Here is a 16,025-nt window from a genome sequence, read left to right as displayed (position 1 = left end):
CAAAATATTGGAGATAGTATGATAAAGTATTCTAGAATTCCTATCACATGCAACCCCACCCCCACGCTCACCCCCCTCCAAAAAATTTCTTTTTAAAAAAAAAAAAAAAAAAGAATATACCTTTTTTGTGTTTCTAGAAAAGCATTTTCTACTTGCATATTGAACACTAATAAATAAGTAAGAAACAACTTACTTTTCTAAAAAATATTTTTCAATTTCCTTGAAAAACATCTTTCATTTTTGCTTATGTTCGTTTTGTTAAAAATTTTGAAAAATATTCTTTTCCAAGAAAGCAACCTCATTTAAAATAAGGAAAATGACTTGTTCCCACTCTCAAAATCACCCACCCCACCTTTACACCATCATCTCCACCCGCCAACACCCCCTCCAATTTTTTTTTCTCTACCCACCCCCCCCCCCACCCCCCAACCCCCCCACCCCCCCTACCAATCCCAACAAAAAATCAAAAATTAAAAAGTTAAAAAAATTTCTTACCCCTACCCCTACCCTTCCCCTTAGCCCCACCGCTCAACCCACCCCCCTCCCCCAAATCCCCAACCCCCAAAAAAAATTAATTTTTAAAATTTCTCTTTTACAAATAATAATTTTTTCTTACCCTGCTCCACCCCTATCCTCGACCCAACCCCATTAAAAAGAATCTTTAAATTTTTTAATTTTCTATAAACCTTTAACAAAAATATTTCTTTCCCAGCCCCCTTAACCCCTTTTAAAAAAATTAAACTAAAATCTTTTTTCCACACAAACCAACCCACCCACCACCCAAAAAAAAAAATTAAATTCTTTAGAGTTTTAAAAAATCAATTGAAAAATATTTAAAATATGAAATAAATGACTCTTGATAAAAAGGTGTGAAAGACGCGGATTAGGGTAGAGGGTTAGAGTGTGGAAGTGCGTCGGTAATAGTAGGATAGCGTTCTTTATTTGTGGCTGAAGTTTCTTGTTCGTGGTGTTGAGTGATGTCTATAATTTCGGATAGATAGTTTTTAGTGTTATCTTGTGGTTGTAGTATTATCTTGTGACTAGAGATGTTAGTTTATTTTGCATATTGTACTAGTTTATATGCATTTATTTTTGTGTTTGTTATACTCTTATCGGTCCTAAACCTTGGGTCTATCGAAAATAGCCTCTCTACTTCACCTGAGGTAGTGGTATGGTCTGCGTACGCTCTACCCTCCCCAGACCCCACTATGTGGGAATACATTGGGTATGTTATTGTTGTTGTTGATGAAATAAATGACGTCAGCAAAATAGAATTAAAAAAATACCATGTGGACAAATTTTTCCTGGCTAGATGCGCCTAGAGGTGTGAGTAAATTTACATTAACTCCAACATTGAGGTGTGTTTTTCAAACTGATGTGTGATAGTTTAGGTATGTTTCGCACACTCCCAATACTTTAGGTGTGAAAATAAAAAAAAGGATAGTTTAGAGGTGTGTTTTTGACACTTCATTCTTTTCTTAATGAGTGTGTCCATCCAAATGTTATGAGTAAATATGAACAGAGTACAATTTTGTTCCTAATAATATTGCACCAAAATTTCCCCTACGAACGAATCCCTTCCTATCAAATTCAGTGTGACAAGATAGTACAAGTTTTTACATCTTCATGAAAACATTATTTGCTCTATGCTTCATGTTGTTAGGATAATCCTGAATTCTTATGGTTATCCCTTTTAAGCACTTGCAAACCTTTATTTTTCATAGGGTGCTTATCTTGGCTTGCCAAATAGATCTCGGTAAGATGCAATATTGATTCTGTTTGATCTAGTTCACTTTTATTGGATCCTATGGATCCTGCTCATGTACAACATGAATTGTGTTAGAATTTGGAGCTAAAGAGAAGAAAAAAGATAACGGGCAGCAGTAGCTTTTTCATTCATTTATTCATTATCAACATCTTACAAAAGGCTACGCTTATAGATACATAAGTCTTACAATACACACTTCACATGATATCTTATAAGACACACTCTCTTACAAGACACTTCACAAAATAAGGACTACCATTTATTTAAAAGAAACTATTAAACAAAAGACTATCTAGAAAAATCTCATATTCTAACACTCCTCCTTGAAATTTTTCTTGGATACTCCCAGCTTAGCCCTTATAACTTCAAATTTCCCCTTAGGAAAAGCCTTGGTCAAAATATATGCAATCTGTTGATTGGAACTGCAATGAACAAGATTAACTTCATCATCCTTCTCTGCTTGCTTGATAGCGTGAAACTTTACTTTTATACACTTTCAACGACCATGTTGCACAAGATTTTTGGCCATAGGAATTGCTGACTTGTTGTCCACCTTAATGATAATAGCTTCAATTTGATTTTCCTCTAGATCACGTAGAACTTTTTATAACCATAGAGCCTGATTAGTTGCACCACCAGCAGCAATGTATTCTTTTTCTGTAGATGATTAAGCTACCACCTCTTGCTTCTTTAAGTTCCATGAGAACATGCCTAAACCAAGTGTAAAAGCATATCTAGAAGTGTTTTTTATATCATCAACGTTTCCTGCCCAATCACTATCTGAATAACCCATTAATTGCCTTTGCTCTTCCGCTTTAAACCAAATAGCGTAATCAACAGTTCCCTTGATATACCTCAATGTTTGTTTAGCGATACGAAGATGAACTTGAATTGGAGAATGCATAAACCTTTTCAAAATACTTTCTACGAACATGAAATTAGGTCTTTTTGCTGTCAAATATAGTAAACTACCAATTAGACTTCTGTAAAGTATTGGATCATCCCTATCACCTCCTTCAGACTTTGAGATATTTTTATTGTGAACTAGTAGAGTTGATACAGGCTTACACCTCTCCATCTTGAACTTTTTAAGAATATCCCATGTATATTTTCTTTGAGAAATGAAGATTCCATCAGTAGCTTGATGAATCTCCATTCCCAGAAAGTAATTTATTTGCCCCAAATCTAACATCTCAAACTTGGTCTCCATTTCTTGCTTGAATTGATTAACGATAATTTCATTGCTTTCAGTTACCAGAAGATCATCAACATAGAGTGATACCACAAGCATATCTCCACCTTTAGCCTTCTTCACATATAAAGTAGTTCTATTTTCACTTTTTTTAAAGCCATAATAAATGAGATAATTATCAATATTACTATACTAGGCTCGAGAAGCTTGTTTATACCATACAATGCCTTATGTAATCTGTAAACTTTATCCTCCATTCCTGTAACTTGAAAGCCTTTCGGTTGGTCGACATAAATTTGTTCCTGCAACGGCCCATTTAAGAATACCGACTTCACATCTAGATGATACAACTCCCAATTTAATTGAGGTGCCAAAGAAAATAGAAGTCATATTGTATCATGTCTTACAACGGGTGCAGATGTGTTTCCATAATCCATACTTGAAAGTTGCGTGTAACCTTTCATAATATACCTTGCTTTGTATTTATTAACCGAACCATCTGGATTAAGTTTGGTTCTATAAACCTATTTCACCCCTATTATATTTCTGTCGTTGGGTTTATCAACTAACTTCCAAGTGTCATTCTTCTATGTCATACCAATATCCTCATTTATGGCTTTAATACAAACTTCATGTTTTGATGATTCTTGATAGGTATTGGGTTACAAGATTGCAATATTGCATCTTTTATATATTTCAAAAAGGGACCTTGTCTTCAAAATTAGCGAATCAAGTAAGGATTCACCATCTAATTCTTCAACTTCTTCCTGATTTTCAGAGCCAAATGATTATGTTTCAGGCAGCAAATGCAATTTCAGATAGCCTACATTTTCTTTCTCAACTTGCTCCTTATCCCACTTTCAATAAGCATGCTCATCCACTACTACATCTCTTCTGATGAAAATACCTTTTGTTTACAAGTTGAAAATGCTATAACCCTTGGATTTCGATTAATAACCAATAAAGATCCCCAATTCACCTTTTGGTTCAAGCTTTTTTTTCCTAACTGAAGGAATATGAAAATAGCATATCGAATCGAAGATTTTTAAGTGCTTGGAAGATGGACTTTTTCCACTCCATTCCTCAATAGGATTTTTATCACCCACAGCTTTAGTTAGGCAGCTTATTCAACAAATAAACTGAAGTAGAAACAACTTTTGCCCAAAAAATTTATGGTAGTTTCTTTTCAAGCAACAAACATCTAACCATTTCAACTACCGTCCTATTCATCCTCTCTGAAACTCCATTTTATTCTGGTGAATAACTTACTGCCAGCTAGTGATCAATCACCGTATCTTCACAATACTTATTAAACTCATTTGAATTATATTTACCTTCATTTTCTGACCTTAAAGCCTTCAGTTTACAGCCACTCTGTCTTTTAACGAAAGCTTTATACTTCTTGAAAACTAAAAAATACTTGAGACTTGTTACTCAAAATATACACCCAAGTCATCCTCGTTAAGTCATCAATAAACAACACAAAATATTTATTTTGACCCAAGGATGATGTCTTCATAGGTCCATATACATTAGTGTGAACAATTTCAAACTTTTCAGTTGCCCCCTAGGTAGCACTTTTAGGAAATATTTTCCTATGAACCTTACCCATCTGACATTATAATAGCCCAACTTATTATTATTTTTTTAATAGAGGATTAATTGGTAATTTTAACCAATTATTAATGTTAATTAAGAGAATTAAAAGGGTCCAGCCAAAAGCCTTCTTCAGTTTCACGTTTTTAACGTTACAAGCAGAATACTTGGGTTATATATTGCTCCCTTTATTATTGGAAGGGTATATTATTAGAGAAATTGATCCCTTCACTGTTGGGAGAAAAGAAGTAGAATGTATTGGGTACTTTTGGGTGAACTGTAAGGTTGGATTGCAAAAATTATTTTGCTACTACTTCATGTGATAACACGCTGCAGGTAAGCCTCTTTACAGTTTCATGTTACTCTTGTTGAATTTGTAGGAAATGATATTTTCTTTCTACCCTTATTCAATCTGGAATAATAATCAGGATAATTCGTACTTATGTTATGACTTGGGAACAACAATGTTTTGGTGATATAGTGGTTGAATTAGATAGAAATTTTAGATGTTGAAAGAGGCTACAAAGACACGGTATTTACTGACTGCTTTATGTCTGCAATATTAATTGATAAGGATTGCAACTTTAGTTAATAGTTGGCTTAGTGATAATTGGTTGCTAGTAAGTTTAAATGGAACTTAACAGTGGTTTTCGAATGAATCGGCATATCAAGATGCACGATTGGCAATTAGGCCGCTGTTTATGCGAAATTTTTTTTTTGTGTGTCAATTTACTGAAGGGGCAATTGCACTTTAAATTGTAGGAGCACATAATTCTATTAATTGGATTGAATGATAGACTTTCATATTTGACTTGCTCTGAATTTTTTGAGAATGTTCGTTGATAGGTGTTGACTTTATTAAACCCATTTTGGTGTAGTTTAAGGTGCTTGAGTTGTGGGAGCATACTATTAATTTACTAGAGAGGAGTGATTGAATTATGGATTTGAGGTAAGTGAGACTTTAAACTTTGATGCTTGCTTTTCAAACTACTTTATCAAAATAGATATATATCTTTCTGCCTAGTCCATGTGTTAGAACAAATGCACGGCTTGGTAGAATCGATGGTATTGATTATTTGTGGATATGTATTTGTAAAATTTAGTGAGAGCTACTTAGTGATAATATGTGAGGTGATATTAGGGCGTTGAACATATTTTCTTTGTTGTCGCTATAATCTCTAGAGGCATACATATCTGGCGTAATATGTTAGGGGCTTGTACATGCCAACGCAGTAGATTTTTGGGGCATCGTATATGCTACCGTGGACTTATCGGGGTGTTAAGTCGATCACCTTCACTACCAATTGTGACAAGTTGTGAGAGTTGGTTTAGTTGAGATACAGAGTGGTTTTTTTTAACTTTCTTTTGGCTCTTATTCAGATTACCTTATAAGATACATTGTGCACATATTAATTATGTATTTTGTTGTGCCTTGTATTTTCTAACACTTGTTTTAGGGGTATTAAAGTAGCTGGTCGAGAATCATATTGGGTTATATTTATATAGCTCACTCCTTACTTGTATACCTACAAATACGGTTGCGGAGAAAGAGGTTTGTGGCGACATTCTTTACGTGTGGATTCTGTTGCTAAGGTGAGCCTTCATATTATTCGTGGAGGCAGTCATCCATCTTTAGTTATTTTTAGATTATAATTCTTATGTTAGGTTTGCATGCCCAAAAGTTGAACTTTTGTAACTCTGTTTAGATGTTCTATGGTCTTGGTGTGAGATTTAAGGCTAGACAGTTATTATCTAAGTATTCTTGTTTTCATAAATCGTATGACGATAACTGGATGGATAATTACTTTGTGTTTAATAACTATTTCATGCACTAAAGTTGCACATATCTTAATCTCATTGTTTGTAGATATTGTGAATGTATAAAAAATAGGTTCTCTCAGCAAGTGGTGTTATCGGGAGCTAGTCATGCCTAGGGTTTATTTTGGGACGTGACAAAGTTTGTATCAGAGCCAAGGCTTTACGTTCCTGGTCATGGAGCAGTGTTTAATAGATTCTTGTTCATGGGTATGTAGGTGCCCATACTCATGAACTTAAGGCTACAGAACATCCAGGAAGTTTCTCTTTTCCATTTATTATTTATGCATTGAGTTGAATTAAGTCTAACCTTTATATGTTGTTTTGCAGATGGTTAAGAGATGTGGTTCTTATTTCTCTAGTCGATCTAATCCACCTGCTAGGCATGGTGCTAGGCAGGATTCTACCCATGGTGGTGGTAGAGTTTGGTCTCATCCAACTAGGCCTCAAACTAGGATTCAGACTGATACTCAGCCTAGAGTTGGAAATGGGGGCCAACCCCAAGTTGTGGCTTCTGAGCAAGTGCAGAACCAGGTTAATCAAGATACTCCAGTTCCAGTGCCAGTTGATGCACCTATTATTGCATTGCCAGAAGATATAGTAGTAAGAATGTTAAATATACTTGAGGCATTGGTTCCTAATCAGGGTCAAAATCCAGCTTCTCAGGCTACTTCACAGATGCAAGCCCAAGTTCAGTTGAATGTTGTAACTACTCAGGCATCTCAACCAATTGATCATTCGATTTCAGCTGTGGGGCAACCTAAGGATCTTAAGAATTTTATGGATCTTAAGCCCCTGGAGTTTGATGTTACACCATCTTCTATTGAGCCTCAAGAGTTTATAGATCATTATGAGAAGATACTGACTACTTTGGGATTGAAGGAGACTCATGGTGTAGAATTTACTACTTTTTTGTTCTCAAGGTTTCCTGAGGTGTGGTGGACTTCCATTTTGAGGGGAAGGTAAGCAGGGCTACCATCGATCACTTGGTCAAAGTTTTCAGCTATGCTTATGGATAGATTTATTTCATTGATTAAACAAGATGACATGAGACGCCAGTTTAATAATCTGCAATAGGGATCTATAACGGTCACTGAGTACAAAGCTAAGTTCACTGAGTTGCCCAGGTATGTTCCATCTTTGGTTGTAGATCAAAGAGAGAAAGTAAGGAAATATATAGATAGACTAGAGGATCGTGATTGTGGTCCAGTGATACGGGATGTACGTAATGGATCCTATGCTAAGGTGGTTGACACTGCTCTTCATTCTGAGTCCTATTATGAGATGGAAAGGATTAATCGAGAAAACAAAAAGGCACGTAACTTAGGTGGGTTTTGTGGTGCTCTGTCTAGGAGCAAGAGTGGTTTTGATCATAAATAGTCTAGGCCTACGCAGTCAGAGTCAGTGGGCCAATCTTCAAGGAATAGTTATCCCACTAGACAGGGTTATCAACAGATGCAACAAAAGAGTAGTGATTATTTTCAATTTGGACAGCATCTAAAATGTTTTAATTGTGGCAGAAATCATAGTAGGCATTGTTTTGAAGTTGGTGGTCGTTGTTATACTTATGGTGAAAGAGGGCATATTGCTAAGTTTTGTCCTAAGGGAAATTCTAGTTCTAGTCAGATACTGTATAGGGCATATTGTAGGTACTCAAGCTCACACTCATCCATCTAGAATTGCTCCACAGGGTGTTCATGGACAATGTTGACAAGGTGCTCAGGGTGCTCAGAAAGTAGGTGGACCACCGAGATTCTTTTCTATGGCTAGATAGGACATAGAGGTATCTAATGCAGTAGTTATAGGTATTATCAATGTAAACTCTCATAAGGCTTATTCTCTTATTGATCCTAGTTCAACGTATTCGTATGTGTTCTCATCTTTTGGTTTATTCTTAAAGAGAAGGATTGAGACTCTTGTTAATCCATATATTATTACAACGCCAATAGGGGAGACCTTAGAGGATAGAGTTTATAGAGATTGTGTTATATCTATTCAGAGTAAGGACAACATTATTGATCTACTGTGTTGCCAAAGACTAATTTTGATGTGATTATGGGTATGGATTGGTTGGCTCATGTTACACTCTGGTTGTTTGTTTTTCTAAGCTTATACATTTTGATATTCCTAGAGAACCACCTTTGGTATGGAAAGGTATAAATCATGTGACTCAAGGAAAGATAATATCCTATGTAAAAGCCTATCAAATGATTAACCATGGTTGTTTGGGTTTTATTGCTACCATTCATGACTCTCAAGTAGAGAAAGTTTCTATAAATAATGTTTCCATTATTCAGGCGTTTATTTATATATTTTAAGATAATTTGCTCGGGTTACCTCCGATGAGAGAAATTAAGTTCAGTATTGAGTTAGTGCTAGGGACTCAACCCATCTCTATTCCTGTGTATCATACGGCTCTAGCTGAGTTGAGGGAATTGAAGGTTCAACTTCAAGAGTTACTTGATAAAGGATTCATCAGGCCTAGTGTGTCACTTTGGGGTGCACCTATGTTATTTGTAAAAAATAAAAATGGCACGATGAGAATGTGCATTGATTATAGGCAGTTAAATAAGGTGACAATCAAGAATAAGTATCCCTTTTCTCGAATTAATGATCTATTTGATCAGTTACAGGGTGCTACTCACTTTTCTAAAATTGATTTGAGGTGGGCTATCATCAGCTAAGAGTCAAGGCCGAAGATATCACTAAGACAACTTTTCAAACCTGGTATGGGCATTTTGAATTTTTAGTGATGTCTTTCGGAATGACTAATTCACCTGTAGCATTTATGGACCTTATGAACAGGGTATTCAAGCCGTACTTAGACCAATTTTTTATTGTGTTCATTGATGACATTTTGGTTTACTCTCGGAGTGAGGTAGAACATAAACAACACTTGAGAGTTGTGCTGTAGACACTTAAAGAACACAAACTTTATGCCAAGTTCTCAAAGTGTGAGATTTGGTTGGGCAAGGTTTCCTTTTTGGGGCATGTGGTGTCAAGAGATAGGATTCATGTTAATCCAAAAAAGATTGAAGCAGTCCGAGATTGGCCTCAACCTAGTACTGTTATAGAGATACACAGCTTCTTGGGTTTAGCTAATTATTATAGGAGGTTTGTAGAGGACTTCTTAAAGGTAGCTACTCCATTGACACGCTTAACTTAAAAGGGTGTAGTTTTTTAATGGTTGGATGAATGTGAAGAGAGTTTTCAAAAATTAAATACAGCATTGATTTCGGCTCTAATTTTGACTTTACCAAAGACAGAGAGTGGTTTCACTATTTTATTGTGATGCATCTCGAATTGGATTAGGTTGTATTTTAATTAAGAATGGTAAAGTAGTGGCATATGCTTCTCGACAGCTAAAAGTCCATGAGAAAAATTATTTGACTCGCGGCTTGGAATCGGCTGCGGTTGTATTTGCACTCAAGATTTCGCATCATTATCTTTATGGTGAGCCGTGTGAAATTTATACTGATCACAAGAGTCTACAATACTTATTCAAGCAAAGAGATCTAAATCTGAGACAACAACGGTGGTTCGAGTTACTTAAAGATTATGATCTTACTATCTTGTATCATCCTGGGAACGTGAATATAGTAGTAGACGCTTTGAGTAGGAAGTCTATAGGTAGCTTATCCCGATTTACTATCGAAAGGCAACCTATGGTTATGGATATTCAGTCTTTAGCCAATCATGGAGTTCGAATTGATCACACGATGCCTGGCAAGTTACTTGTAGTTATTGTGGTTCAATCATCCTTAGTTGGGCAAATTAAGACTTTCCAATATAATGATCCATACCTTGTTGGGCTTCGAGATTGAGTTTACAATGGTGGTGTTAAATCTTTCACTATTGATGGTGAAGGTGTGCTATGTCATCATGGAAGATTGTGTGTTCCTATTGTTAGTGATGTGAGGCAGCTAATTCTTGATGAGGCTTATAGCTCGCGATACTCTATCTTCCCTAGTGCTACAACAATGTATCAAGACTTGTGTGTGTTGTACTAGTGCAAAGGTATGAAGGTTGATATTTTGAAACATGTCACTAGTTGTTTAAATTGTCAGCAGGTCAAATATGAACATCAAAAACCTGGTGAAATGATGTAAAAATTAATTATTCTAGAGTGGAAGTGGGAAGGGATTACTATGGATTTCGTTGTTGGGTTGCCAAATACTTTCAGGAAGCATGACTCGGTTTGGGTGATAGTGGATAGACTTACAAAATCTGCCCATGTCATACCATTTTAGGTTACTTATAGCGCGAAGCAGTTAGCGAAAATTTACCTTCGGTAAATAGTTCAAATTCACGGTGTGCCTATCTCAATCATATCTGATCAGGGTGCACAGTCCACTGTTGAGTTCTAGAGATCTTTTCAGAAATATTTGGGTTCACAAGTTGAGTTGAGTACAGCTTATCATCCGCAGATCGACGGGTAGTCTGAACGAGTTATTCAGATCTTGGAGGACATGCTTAGAGCTTGCGCGATTGATTTTCGCCGCCATTGGGATGACCAGTTGCCTTTGGTAGAGTTTTCTTTAATAATTGTTACTAGTTGAGCATTCAAATGGTACCGTATAAGGCTTTATATAGGCACAAGTGTCGTTTACCAGTTGGCGAAACACAGTTATTAGGTCCAGATTTAGTTCAGCAAGCATTGGAAAAGGTTGCATTGATATGGGACCGACTTAAGACGTCACAAGGCAGGCAGAAGTCCTATCCAGATAAGAGGGCCCGTGATTTGGAGTTTGCAAAAGGGGAAAATGTTTTTTTAAAGTTTCTCCCATGAAAGGAGTTATGAGTTTTGGTTGGAAAGGTAAGCTAAGTCCTATATACATTTGTCCTTATGAGATTTTAGACCGAATTGGATTGGTGGCATATAGGCTTGCTTTACCTTTGAGATTGTCTGCAGTTCATCCTGTGTTTCACGTGTCTATGCTTAGACGGTATGTTCGTGATGATAGCCATAAAATTCAGCCAGAGGATGTACAGCTGGATGAGAATCTGAATTATGAGGAAAGATCGATAGCTATTCTTAATAGGCAAGTGGCACAGTTGAGATCCAAAAAAATAGCTTCAGTCAAGGTATTATGGCGTAATCATTCAACATAGGAGGCTACTTGGGAGTCTAAAGAGGAGATGCGAATTAGATATCCTCACTTATTTGACACTTCAGGTATGATTCTGGACCTGTTCAAGGACGAACGTTATTTTAAGTAAAGGAGAATGTAATAGCCCAACTTATTATTATTTTTAATGAAGGGTTAATTGGTAATTTAAACCAATTATTAAAGTTAATTAAGAGAATTAAAAGGATCCATCCAAAAGCCTCCTTCAGTTTCATGTTTTTTACATTACAAGCATAATACTTGGGCTATATATTGCTCCCTTTATTCTTGGAAGAGTATATGTTAGGGAAATTGATCCCTTCACTGTTGGGAGAAAAGAAGTAGAACGTATTGGGTACTTTTGGGTGAACTGCAAGGTTGGATTGCAAAAGTTCTTTTGCTACTACTTTATGTGATAACATGCTACAGGAAGGCCTTCTTACAGTTTCATGTTATTTTTGTTGAATTTGTAGGAAGTGATATTTTCTTTCTACCTTTATTCAATCTAGAATAATAATAAGGATAATTCTTACTTATGTTATGACTTGGGAACAACAATGTTTTGGTGATATAGTGGTTGAATTAGATAGAAATTTTAGATATTGAAAGAGGCTACAAAGCCACAGTATTTACTGGCTGCTTTGTGCCTGCAATATTAATTGATAAGGATTGCAACTTTAGTTAATAGTTGGCTTAGTGATAATTGGTTGCTAGTAAGTTTAAATGGAACTTAACAGGGGTTTTGGAAGGAATTGGCATATCAAGATGCACGATTGGCACTTAGGCCACTATTTGTGCGAAATTTCTTTTTTTTGTGTCAATTTATTGAAGGTGAAATTGTACTTTAAATGGTAGGAGAACATAATTCTATTAATTGGATTGAACGATAAACTTTAATATTTGACTTGGTCTAAAATTTTAGAGAATGTTCGTTGATGGGGTATTGATTTTATTAAACCCATTTTGGTGTAGTTTAATGTTCTTGAGTTGTGGGAGCATACTCTTTATTTACTAGAGAGGAGTGATTGAATTGTGAATTCGAGGTAAGTGAGACTTTGAACTTTGATTCTTGCTTTTCAAACTGATTTATAAAAATAGATATATATTTTTCTGCCTAGTCAATGTGTTGGGACAAGCGTGCGGCTTGGTAGAATCGGTGGTATTGATTATTTGTGGATATGTATTTGTAAAGTTTAGTGAGAACTGCTTAGTGATAATATATGAGGTGATATTGGGGCGTTGAACATGTTTTCTTCACTATCGTTATAGTCTCTAGGAGAATACATAGATGTCGTAATATGTTAGGAACACTACTTATGTTGCCGTAATAGATTAAGGGCATTACTTATGCTTCCGTAATATGTTAGGGGCTTGTACATGCTGCCGTAGTAGACTTTTGAGGCATTATATATGTTGTCGTGGACTTGTCAGGCTTTTAGGCCGATCACCTTTACTGTCGTTTATGACAAGTCGTGAGAGTTGGTTTAGTTGAGATACAAAGTGGTGTTTTTGAACTTTTGTTTGGATCTTATTGAGATTACCTTATGAGATACATTGTGTACTTATTAATTGTGTATTTTGTTGTGCCTTGTATTTTCTAACACTTTTTTCAGGGGTATTAAAGTAGCGGGTCGAGGATCTTACTGGGTTATATTTATATAGCTCACTCCTTACTTACATACCTGCAGATACGGTTGCGAAGAGAGAGGCTTGTAGCTGACGGTCTTTACATGTGGATTCTATTTCTAAGATGAGCCTTCGCATTATTTATAGAGGCAGTCATCCAGCTTTAGTTATTTTTAGATTATAATTCTTATGTTGGGTTTGCATGCCCAAAAGTTAAACTTATGTAACTCTGTTTAGATGCTTCATGGTCTTGGTGTGGGATTTGAGGCTAGAGAGTTATTATCTAAGTATTGTTGCTTTCATAAATCATATGATGATAACCGGATGGATAATTACATTGCGTTTAATACTATTTCACGTACTTGAAGTTGCACATTCTTTATCTCCGTGTTTGTAGACATTGTGAATGTATAGAAAATAAGTTCTCCCGGCAAGTGGTGTTACCGAGAACCAGTCATGCCTAAGGGGTTATTTTTGGACGTGACAGACATGACCCACAAACTTCTTTAGATAGTGAGATCTCAGGTAAATCCTTAGTAAAGCCCTTCTCATACATAGATTTTAAAGTAGCATAGTTAAAATGCCCATATCTTATGCGTCATAACCATGAATAATCCAATCTTACAAAATTGGCACTATCAAATTTTCCATCTACTGGAAATATCCTATCCACTATTTCTACTTTGTCAATCAAAGTATCACCAGTATAAAAAATCAAACAATGTTTTCCTTTAAAAATAAGGTGTAACCTTTAGACATTATTTAGCCAATACTCAACAGTTACATGTTAAAGAAGGAACATACAACAAATCATGTATAATCTTTGTACCTTGATTAGTTTTAAAGGCAACTAAACTCTTTCCGTATGCTTCTATCATTGCACCATTTCCCATCCTAACTTTATCTTTAAGTGATTTGTCAAATGTATGAAACATGAGTTCATAATATGACATATGACTCGTACACTTACTGTTTAGGAACCATTTGGATTGGTTGGTTGTGTTTTCTTCATGAGTAGCTATAAACAAGCTTTCTTCTTTTTCTGACTCTTCAGTGAAATTTGCCCACTGAACATGGTGTTGTTGTGGTTGATTCTACTTGGCCCTGAAATTCTTCTCTATATGACCCATTTTTCTACAAAATCTACATTGAATTGATGGATTTTCTTTGAACCAACAATTCTTTTCTTGATGATTGGTTCTTTTACAGTGGACATAAGGTGGAAACTTTCCTTTCTGTAAAGATTCCATCCATGGCTTTCTCTTTGCTACTTTATCTCTTTCTATCGTCCTATTGTCCTTTATAGGCTGCTTCCCTTTGTGCTTTGCTTGAAATGACACTTTTGTTACTTCTTCATCTTTTATACTTGTTCTTTGTTTTTGGGCTTGCAACTTGCTAATCATCTATGTGACAGATAAAGTCTTTAAATCACAAGATTTCTTTATTGTTGAAATCTTAGACTCAAACCTTATTGGTAAGCTTATCATTATCTTCTCCACCACCTTTGAATCTGGAAAGGTTTTACCAAATAATCTTATCTTATTTATAATTTCTAGAAGTTTGGCAGATTACTCTTTCACAGTATCTCCTTCTTTCATCTTTAACATCTCAAATTCTCTTTTGAGAGTTAAGAGTTTGACAGTTTTTACTCTCACTTCCATTGAACTCCTCTTTTAGCTTCTCTCATGCTTCTTTAGGTGTTTTACAAGTCATTATTCTTGTGAAAATCACATCTAAAAGTGTTGAATGAAGACAAGTGAGAGCCTATGATTTCTTGGACTTTGCATCTTCATAATTCTTCATTTGTGTAACAGTAGGATTTGGTCCAAGTGAAGGGGGATCATTTTCACTTTCAACTGCTTCCCATAGACTTAGAGCTTTGAGATAAACCTTCATCTTTATCATCCATATGTGATAATTTTCTCTCGTAAACATAGGAGGGCCTGCACCCTAGAAGCTGTTGGATGCCATTGTACTATTGTTCAACTCTCTCAACTTAGAAGAACTGAAGAAAAACTTATCTTTAAGCCTTCACAGATCCCTCAAGAAGAATGGCTCTTGATACCACTGTTAGAATTTGGAGCTAAAGAGAAGGAAAAAGATAAGGGGCAGCAGAAGCTTTTTCATTCATTCATTCATTCATTATCAACATCTTACAAAAGACTACACTTACAGCAACATAAGTCTTACAAGACACATTTCACATAATATCTTACAAGATACACTATCTTACAAGAGACACTTCACAAAATAAGGACTACCATTTATTTAAAAAAAACTAAACATAATATTTAAAAGAAACTAATAAACAAAAGACTATCTAAAAAATCTCATATTCTAACAAATTGGCCCTAATCGTATAAAAAATTCTCTTTAAGCGAACACGGAACCTATCCTCTGTATTGAACTAACTTGGAGGTACCTAATCGTATAAAAAATTCTCTTTAAGCGAACACGGAACCTATCCTCTGTATTGAACTAACTTGGAGGTTGAATCAGAAGACACATTTGATTGTGAATTCCTACGTGGAAGCCATATTATGTACATAAGTGCTTGGTTTAGCATTGACTATTTCTGCCATTGTACTCCACCCAAGCTCCCATTGGTTAGCAGCTGACAAGATTCATGTTTTGCAAAGTCAAGCTGCTGAGTATGTCGTATTCTACTAGTTTAATGCCAACATGGTTACCGTGTGATCTCTTCTTTTTTTCTTTTCTTGTGTGATTTCTTCATATTTGTAGTTGAACAGGTGACGAGCTCCAAAAAACTGTAATACATTACAGATATTCTCGTGCAAGTGATCACTAATTGAAAGGCTAATTAACAGTAGGAATTTCCATAGATGTACAGTTTACGCACGTGGATATAAAGCACTGTGATTAGTGTGATGTCAATGACAGAGCGCGGGCCCAACTAGGG

General features: G+C 35.7%; 1 protein-coding gene across 1 annotated transcript; it reads right to left on the bottom strand.

Annotated features, from left to right (window-relative positions):
• Window positions 1–2,435: 2,435 nt before the first annotated feature.
• LOC107841549 (uncharacterized mitochondrial protein AtMg00810-like) lies at window positions 2,436–3,059 on the bottom strand. The gene has a single exon (XM_016685434.1). The coding sequence runs from the start codon at window positions 3,057–3,059 to the stop codon at window positions 2,436–2,438; it is 624 nt and encodes a 207-aa protein (XP_016540920.1).
• Window positions 3,060–16,025: the final 12,966 nt, after the last annotated feature.

Source organism: Capsicum annuum, chromosome 9, assembly GCF_002878395.1.
Source record: "Capsicum annuum cultivar UCD-10X-F1 chromosome 9, UCD10Xv1.1, whole genome shotgun sequence".
Lineage (NCBI taxonomy): Eukaryota > Viridiplantae > Streptophyta > Magnoliopsida > Solanales > Solanaceae > Capsicum > Capsicum annuum.
The sequence above is the reverse complement of the archived record's forward strand: the minus strand, read 5'-3'. Positions and strand labels throughout refer to the sequence as shown.